The 9,800-nt window shown below is 47.4% G+C and overlaps 1 protein-coding gene across 1 annotated transcript in view; it reads right to left on the bottom strand.

Moving 5' to 3' along the window:
* LOC121343091 (sodium/glucose cotransporter 2-like) overlaps positions 1-9,771 on the bottom strand; it is a gene marked incomplete at its 3' end in the record, with an annotated part of 11,065 nt that extends 1,294 nt beyond the window's left edge. Inside the window, exons 1-5 of the mRNA XM_041417943.1 lie at positions 9,691-9,771; positions 5,237-5,308; positions 4,347-4,451; positions 3,902-3,961; positions 2,315-2,419 (exon numbers count right to left, since the gene is read on the bottom strand). Of these exons, the coding sequence (XP_041273877.1) occupies positions 2,315-2,419; positions 3,902-3,961; positions 4,347-4,451; positions 5,237-5,308; positions 9,691-9,771 (423 nt within the window). The remainder of the gene's footprint in view (positions 1-2,314; positions 2,420-3,901; positions 3,962-4,346; positions 4,452-5,236; positions 5,309-9,690) is intronic.
* Positions 9,772-9,800: the final 29 nt, after the last annotated feature.

Raw genomic sequence — 9,800 nt, forward strand, 5'->3', positions numbered from 1 at the left:
ACGGGGAATGGAGTGGGCATTCACTGGGAATGGACTGGGAGGGACTGGGAGGGACTGGGATGGACTTGGAGGGACTGGGAGGGACTGGGAATGGACTGGGAGGGACTGGGAGGGACTGGGAGGGACTGGGATGGACTGGGAGGGACTGGGATGGACTGGGAGGGACTGGGTAAGCTGGGATGGGACTGGGATAAACTGGGATGGACTGGGAGGGACTGGGAATGGATTGGGATGGACTGGGATAAACTGGGAATGGACTGAGAGGGAACTGGGATAAACTGGGAATGGACTGAGAGGGAACTGGGAGGGAACTGGGAATGGATTGGGAAGGACTGGGAGGGACTGGGATGAACTGGGAATGGACTCAGAGGGAACAGGGAGGGAACTGGGAATGAACTGGGATGAACTGGGAGTGAACTGGGAATGGACTGGCAGGAAACTGGGTTGTACTGGGACTGGGAGGGAACTGGGAGGGAACTGGGAATGGACTGGGAGGGACGGGGAGGGACTGGGATGGACTGGGAGGGACGGGGAGGGACTGGGATGGACTGGGAGGGACGGGGAGGGACTGGGATGGACTGGGAGGGACGGGGAGGGACTGGGATGGACTGGGAGGGACGGGGAGGGACTGGGATGGACTGGGAGGGACGGGGAGGGACTGGGATGGACTGGGAGGGACGGGGAGGGACTGGGATGGACTGGGAGGGACGGGGAGGGACTGGGATGGACTGGGAGGGACGGGGAGGGACTGGGATGGACTGGGAGGGACGGGGAGGGACTGGGATGGACTGGGAGGGACGGGGAGGGACTGGGATGGACTGGGAGGGACGGGGAGGGACTGGGATGGACTGGGAGGGACGGGGAGGGACTGGGATGGACTGGGAGGGACGGGGAGGGACTGGGATGGACTGGGAGGGACGGGGAGGGACTGGGATGGACTGGGAGGGACGGGGAGGGACTGGGATGGACTGGGAGGGACGGGGAGGGACTGGGATGGACTGGGAGGGACGGGGAGGGACTGGGATGGACTGGGAGGGACGGGGAGGGACTGGGATGGACTGGGAGGGACGGGGAGGGACTGGGATGGACTGGGAGGGACGGGGAGGGACTGGGATGGACTGGGAGGGACTGGGATGAACTGGGAATGGACTGGCAGGAAAGTGGGTTGTACTGGGACTGGGAGGGACCGGGAGGGACTGGGATAAACTGGGATAAACTGGGAATGGACTGGGATAAAGTGGAATGGACTGGGAGGAAACTGGGATGAACTGGGAATGGACTGGGAGGAAACTGGGATGAACTGGGAATGGACTGGGAGGGAACTGGGTTGTACTGGGAGGGACTGGGAGGGAACTGGGAGGAACTGGGATCCCTCCCTGTATGATCCCAGTTCCCTCCCAGTATAAACCAGTCCCAAACCAATACAAACCAGTATAATCCAGTCCAAACCAGTATAAACCAGTACCGAGATCTTGGTGCTGACGTAGGCCCCCAGGGACAGCAGCACCAGCTAGAGCCGGTGCTCCCAGTCCTTCCCAGTATAAACCAGTATAACCCAGCGACCTCCCAGTATAAACCAATACAAACCAATATAAACCAGTTTAAACCATTATAAACCAGTTAAAACCAGTTTAAACCAGTATAAACCAGTTTAAACCAGTCTCAGTCCATTCCCAGTCCCTTCCAATTCCCTTCCAGTCCCTCCCAGTTCCCTTCCCGGTTCCTCCCAGTCCAAACCAATATAAACCAGTTTAAACCATTATAAACCAGTTAAAACCAGTATAAACCAGTAAAAACCCATCCCAGTTCCATCCCAATTCCCTCCCATTCCCTCCCCCTCTCAAACCAGTACAACCCAATCCCTCCCGGCTCCCTCCCAGTCCAAACCAGTATAAACCAGTATAAACCAGTATAAACCAGTTTAAACCCTTATAAACCAGTTTAAATCAATTTAAACCATTATAAACCAGTTTAAACCAGCATAAACGAGTAAAAACCCATCCCAATTCCCTTCCAGTCCCTCCCAGTTCCCTTCCCAGTCCCTCCCAGTTTAAACCATTATAAACCAGTTTAAACCAGTATAAACCAGTTAAAACCATTATAAACCAGTTTTAACCAGTATAAACCAGTTAAAACCAGTTTAAACCATAATAAACCAGTTTAAACCAGTTTAAAGCAGTCTCAGTCCATTCCCCCAATTCCCTCCCCCTCTCAAACCAGTACAACCCAGTCCCTCCCGGCTCCCTCCCAGTCCAAACCAGTATAAACCAGTCCAAACCAGTATAAACCAGTATAAACCAGTATAAACCAGTACCGAGATCTTGGTGCTGACGTAGAGCCCCAGGGACAGCAGCGCCAGGTAGAGCCGGATCCGCCCCCCCCCGAAGCGCCGGCCCAGGTATTCCGGCATGGTGCTCACCTGGACACGCCCACACGGGCCACGCCCACTCAGGACACGCCCACAACCCATTAGGCCACGCCCAGTTAGGCCATAACTGGTTAGGCCATGCCCAATTTGCATTTGTGCCACGCCCATTTTGACCCAGTCCTGTTAGGCCACGCCCATTTAAGCCACACCCATGTCTGGACCAATTTAGACCACACCCCTTCAAGCCACGCCCACACCAGATCCAGTTAGGCCACGCCCATTTGGATTCCACCCATATATGGACCCATTTAAGCCACGCCCACACCTGGATCCACTTTGGTCTCACCCAATCCCAATTAGGCCAGGCCCATTTGGACTCTGCCCATATATGGATGGATTTAAACCACGCCCACCAAGGACACACCCACAACCCACCTGACACTCCCCCTTTAGGCCACACCCACTGCCATTTAACCCATGCCCATGTATTAAAGCCACACCCACTTAGGCCACGCCTCCCACATTTATACCCCCTTTAGGCCACGCCCATTTTGGCCACATCCTGTTAGGCCACGCCCAGTTAGGCCCCACCCAACCTGGAACCATTTAGGCCACGCCCAGACTCTTAAGACCACTCCCTCCCCTCCCAGTTACCTCCCAGTTCATTCCCAGTCCCTCCCAATCCATCCCCAGTATAACCCTGTCCATCCCAGTATAAACCAGTATAAACCAGTATAAACCAGTATGGACTGTCCCAGCCCCCTCCCAGCCCAAACCAGAGCTCCCAGTTCCACCTGGCTGCTGTCCTTGACGGACATCTTGGATTGCATTATGGGCCGCCATTTTGAATTGCTAGCTCACTTAGCACTATAAGCCAGTATAAACCAGTATGGACTGTCCCAGCCCCCTCCCAGCCCAAACCAGTGCTCCCAGTCCCACCTTGTTGCTGTCCTTGGCGGCCATCTTGAATAACTCACTTGGCAGCCATCTTGGATTACATTATTTGGCTGCCATTTTGAATTGCTAGCTCACTTAGCACTATAAGCCAGTATAAACCAGTATGGACTGTCCCAATCCCCTCCCAGTCCCCTCCCAGTCCAAACCAGTGCTCCCAGTCCCAACTGGTTGCTGTCCTTGGTGGCCATCTTGAATAACTCACTTGGCAGCCATCTTGGATTACATTATTTGGCTGCCATTTTGAATTGCTAGCTCACTTAGCACTATAATCCAGTATAAACCAGTATGGACCAGTATGGACTGTCCCAATCCCCTCCCAGTCCCCTCCCAGTCCAAACCAGTGCTCCCAGTCCCACCTTGTTGCTGTCCTTGGCGGCCATCTTGAATAACTCACTTGGCGGCCATCTTGGATTACATCATTTGGCTGCCATCTTGAATTGTTACCTCATTTAGCGCTATAACCCAGTATAACCCAGTATAACCCAGTCCAAACCAGTCCAAACCAGTCCAAACCAGTCCAAACCAGCATCCCCCAGTCCAAACCAGTACCCCCCAGTCCAAACCAGTAAGTCTCACCCCGGCTCTCATGTAGATGGGCACGAACACCCAGCCCAGCAGCAGCACGATGAACATGCCCTGGGGAGGGGGAAGGGGGAGGGGCGTGTCACGATAGGGGCGGGGCCACATCCCGATTGGGTGGGCGGGGCCAAGGCTGGGTGGGGGGAAGGCGATATCGCCACAGAACCACAGGGGGGGCGTTGTTACATCGCGACAAAACCATCGGGGCGTTGTTATATCGCGACAGAACCAGCAGGGGGCACTGTCGGGGACCCCGATATCGTGACAGGAACACCACTGGGGGGCGATATACCGCGATATACCACGATATACCGCGATATACCACGATACACAGTGATATACCACGATATACCACGATATACCACGATACACAGCGATATATCGCGATATGAAGCAGCCTATCGTGACGTATCGTGAGATATCGCGAGATATCGCGACTCACGCTCCACTCGAAGCCTCCCACGGCGATGCCGCCGGCCGCGCCCGTCCCCGCCAGCCCCACGAAGTGCCCGGAGCCGATGTTGCTGGCAAAGAGAGACGCCCCCACCTGGGGGGGGGAGGGGAGGGGACGGAGTGACCCCGGAGTGACCCCGGAGTGACCCCTCCATTCCCAGTATAAACCAGTTCAAACCAGTTCAAACCAGTATAAACCAGTATAAAACCAGTTCAAACCAGTATAAACCAGTATAAAACCAGTTCAAACCAGTATAAACTAGCTCAAACCAGTATAAACCAATATAAACTGGTTCAAACCAGTATAAACCAGTAAAAAACCAGTATAAACTAGCTCAAACCAGTATAAACCAGTACAAAACCAGTTGAAACCATTATAAACTGGTTCAAACCAGTAAAAACCTAGTACAAAACCAGTTCAAACCAGTATAAACTAGCTCAAACCAGTATAAACCAGTACAAAACCAGTTGAAACCAGTATAAACCAGTATAAAACCAGTTCAAACCAGTCTAAACCAGTACAAAACCAGCTCAAACCAGTATAAACTGGTTCAAACCAGTAGAAACCAGTACAAAACCAGTTCAAACCAGTCTAAACCAGTATAAAACCAGCTCAAACCAGTACAAAACCAGTTCAAACCATTATAAACTGGTTCAAACCAGTATAAACCAGTAAAAAAACAGTATAAAACGAGTTCAAACGAGTTCAAACCAGTATAAACCAGTATAAAACCAGTTCAAACCAGTCTAAACCAATACCTCTCACTCCCTCCTAGCCCCTCCCACTATAAACCAGTATAAACCAGTTCAAACCAGTCCCTCTCAATCCCTCCCAGTACAAACCAGTACAAACCAGTACAAACCAGTTTGGACACTCACCGGAGCCCAGGTCATGCTGCGTCCGGCCAGGAAATACCCGGAGAGGCTCCGCCCACCTCGCCTGCGCAGGGACTGGGACCAGTACAAACCAGTATAAACCAGTATGGACCAAATCGGACCAGTATAAACCAGTATGGACCAGTATAAACCAGAATGGAACCTCCCAGTCCCACCCGGCTGCTGGCCTTGGCAGCCATTTTGGATAACTCACTTGGCGGCCATCTTGGATTGCATTATTTGGCCGCCATCTTGGATTGCTACCTCATTTAGCACTATAAACCAGTATAAACCAGTATAAACCAGTATGGATCGGAATGGACTGTACCAGTCCCCTCCCAGTCCAAACCAGTGCTCCCAGTCCCACCCACCTGCTGGCCTTGGCAGCCATCTTGGATTGCATTATTTGGCCACCATCTTGGATTGCTACTTCACTTAGCACTATAAACCAGTATAAACCAGTATAAACCAGTATAACCCAGTATGGACTATCCCAGTCCCCTCCCAGTCCAAACCAGTGCTCCCAATCCCATCTGGCTGCTGTCCTTGGCAGCCATCTTGAATAACTCACTTGGTGGCCATCTTGGATTGCATTACTGGCCACCATCTTGAATTGCTAGCTTGCTTAGCACTATAATCCAGTATAAACCAGTATAAACCAGTATAACCCAGTATGGACTATCCCAGTCCCCTCCCAGTCCAAACCAGTGCTCCCAGTCCCACCCACCTGCTGGCCTTGGCAGCCATCTTGGATTGCATTATTTGGCCACCATCTTGGATTGCTACTTCACTTAGCACTATAAACCAGTATAAACCAGTATAAACCAGTATAACCCAGTATGGACTATCCCAGTCCCCTCCCAGTCCAAACCAGTGCTCCCAGTTCCACCCGGCTGCTGTCCTTGGCAGCCATCTTGAATAACTCACTTGGTGGCCATCTTGGATTGCATTACTGGCCGCCATATTGAATTGCTAGCTCACTTAGCACTATAAACCAGTATAAACCAGTATAAACCAGTGAAACCCAGTATGGACTATCCCAGTCCCCTCCCAGTCCAAACCAGTGCTCCCAGTCCCACCCAGCTGCTGTCGTTGGCAGCCATCTTGAATAACTCACTTGGTGGCCATCTTGGATTGCATTACTGGCCGCCATATTGAATTGCTAGCTCACTTAGCACTATAAACCAGTATAAACCAGTATAAACCAGTATAAACCAGTATAAACCAGTATAAACCAGTATAAACCAGTATAAACCAGTATAAACCAGTATAAACCAGTATAAACCAGTATGGACTGTCCCAATCCAAACCAATCCAAACCAGTGCTCCCAATCCCACCAGAATTTTAGGGGATTTTTGGGTGGATTTTTTTGGGTGAATTTTCGGGGTGAATTTTCGGGATTTTGGAATTTTTTAGGTGGATTTTTTGGGGTGAATTTCCAAGATTTTGGGATTTTTAGCTTCATTTTTTGGGGTGAATTTTCGGGGTGAATTTTCGGGATTTTGGAATTTTTTAGGTGGATATTTGGGGTGAATTTCCAGGATTTTGGGATTTTTAGAGCGGATTTTTTTAGTTTGGATTTTTGAGGGTGAATTTTTGGGGTGATTTTTTTGGATTTTGGGATGAAGTTTCAGGATTTTCGGGGTTTTTAGGTTGATTTTTTTAAAAGATATTTAGGGTGAATTTTTGGGTTGATTTTCAGGGATTTTGGACTTGGCGGCCATCTTGGATTGCATTATTGGCCGCCATTTTGAATTGCTAGCTCACTTAGCACTATAAACCAGTATAAACCAGTACAAACCAGTATAAACCAGTATAAACCAGTACAGACCAGATTTTTGGGTTGAATTTCCAGGATTTGGGGGTTTTCAGGGTGAATTTTCGGGGGGATTTTCAGGATTTTGGGATTTTTAGCTTCATTTTTTGGGGTGAATTTCCAGAATTTTAGGGGATTTTTGGGTGGATTTTTTGGGGTGAATTTTCGGGGTGAATTTTCGGGATTTTGGAATTTTTTAGGTGGATATTTGGGGTGAATTTCCAGGATTTTGGGATTTTTAGAGCGGATTTTTTTAGTTTGGATTTTTGAGGGTGAATTTTTGGGGTGATTTTTTTGGATTTTGGGATGAAGTTCCAGGATTTTGGGGGTTTTTAGGTTGATTTTTTTAAAAGATATTTAGGGTGAATTTTTGGGTTGATTTTCAGGGATTTTGGATTTTTTTCTGGATTTTTGGGGTGATTTTTCAGGATTTTGGGGATATTTTATGATGGATTTTTTTGGGGGACGTGATTTTCAGGATTTGTGAATTTTCGGGGTTTTTGGGGTGAATCTTTTCAGTTTTGGGGTTTTTAAGGTTTATTTGTTGGGGAATTTTTAGGGTGAATTTTTAGGGTGAATTTCCAGGATTTTGGGATTTTTTTGGTGGATTTTTGGCTTTAATTTCCAGAATTTTGGGAATTTTTTGGGGGGGTTTTTTTTTTTTTTTCCAAAATTTTTGGGAATTTTTTGGGGGGGATATTTTTAGGGTGAATTTCCAGGATTTTGGGATTTTTTTTTGTGCATTTTTGGGTTTAATTTCCAGAATTTTGGGAATTTTTTGGGGGGGATATTTTTAGGGTGATTTTGGGGGTTTTTTGGTTGGATTTTTGGGGTTTTGGGGTTGATTTTCGGGGATTTTTTAGGTTAATTTTTTGGGGGGGATATTTTTAGGGTGAATTTTGGGGGTTTTTTTGGGTTTTTTTCTTTTATTTGGGGGGGTGAAATTCAAGGATTTTAGGGTTTTTAGGGTTGATTTTCTGAAGATTTTTAGGATGAATTTTTGGGTTTATTTCCCAGCATTTTTGGAATTTTTTTCCTGGATTTTTGGGGTGATTTCCCAGGATTTGAAGGATTTTTTTGGCTGTGAATTTTCGGGGTTTTTGGGGAAATTTTGGGGGGAGTTTTAGGGTGGATTTTTGGGGCGAATTTCCAGGATTTGGGGATATTTTAGGGTGGATTTTTGGGGGGTGATTTTCAAGATTTGTGAATTTTTGGGGGGTTTTTGGGGTGATTTTTTTAGGAATTTTTTGAATTTTCAGGTCGATTTTTGGGGGAATTTTGTCGGGTGGATCTTTGGGTTGATTTTCTGGGATTTTGGGATTTTTCGAGTGGAATTTTTAAGGGTGGATTTTTTTTTTAGGGTGAATTTTTGAGTGGATTTCCTGGGTTTTTGGGGTGAAATTCCAGGATTTTGGGGGGTTTCAGGGGTGATTTTTTTGGTGATTTTCAGGGTGAATTTTTGGGTTAATTTTCTGGGATTTTGGGATTTTTCGAGTGGAATTTTTTAGGGTGAATTTTTGGGTGGATTTCCTGGGATTTTGGGTGAAATTCCAGGATTTTGGGGGGTTTAGGGGTGATTTTTAGAAGATTCTTAAGTTGAATTTTTGGGTTGATTTTCCAGCATTTTGGGGATTTTTTTTCCTGGATTTTTGGGGTGATTTTCTGGGATTTTGGGGATTTTTAAAGTCTGAATTTTCAGGGGTTTTGGGGTGATTTTTGTGGGGAATTTTCAGTATTTTCAGGTTGATTTTCAGGGGGATTTTTTAGGGTGAATTTTTGGGTTGATTTTCCAGCATTTTGGGGATTTTTTCCTGGATTTTTGGGGGGATTTTCTGGGATTTTGGGGATTTTAAAGTCTGAATTTTCAGGGATTTTGGGGTGATTTTTGTGGGGAATTTTCAGTATTTTCAGGTTGATTTTCGGGGGGATTTTTTAGGGTGACTTTTTGGGTTGATTTTCTGGGATTTTGGGATTTTTCGAGTGGAATTTTTTAGGGTGGATCTTTTTTAGAGTGAATTTTTGGGTGGATTTCCTGGGATTTTGGGGTGAAATTCCAGGATTTTGGGTGGTTTCAGGGGTGATTTTTTTGGGAGATTTTTAGGGTGAATTTTTTGGGTTGATTTTCTGGGATTTTGGCATTTTTGAGCGGAATTTTTTAGGGTGGATCTTTTTTAGGGTGAATTTTTGAGTGGATTTCCTGGGATTTTGGGGTGAAATTCCAGGATTTTGGGGGGTTTCAGGGGTGATTTTTTTGGTGATTTTCAGGGTGAATTTTTGGGTTAATTTTCTGGGATTTTGGGATTTTTCAAGTGGAATTTTTTAGGGTGAATTTTTGGGTGGAATTCCTGGGTTTTTGGGGTGAAATTCCAGGATTTTGGGGGGTTTCAGGGCTGATTTTTTCTGGAGATTTTCAGGGTGGATTTTTGGGTGGATTTCCTGGGATTTTGGCATTTTTTGAGTGGAATTTTTTAGGGTGGATTTTTTTTTAGGGTGAATTTTTGGGTGGATTTCCTGGGATTTTGGGATGAAATTCCAGGATTTTGGGGGGTTTCAGGGCTGATTTTTTTGGAGATTTTCAGGGTGGATTTTTTGGGTTGATTTTCAGGGATTTTGGGATTTTTTTTGGTTTTTGCTCCTTACCCAGAGCCCCACGGCCATGACGAGCAGGAAGTACCCCCCGATCACCCCCAAATCCCAGGGATCCGCTCCCGGAGCCGCCATCCCCTCCCCCACCCCAGAACCGCCCCTCC

Source organism: Onychostruthus taczanowskii, unplaced genomic scaffold (assembly GCF_017590055.1).
Source record: "Onychostruthus taczanowskii isolate IOZ18803 unplaced genomic scaffold, ASM1759005v1 scaffold574, whole genome shotgun sequence".
NCBI classification, from domain to species: domain Eukaryota; kingdom Metazoa; phylum Chordata; class Aves; order Passeriformes; family Passeridae; genus Onychostruthus; species Onychostruthus taczanowskii.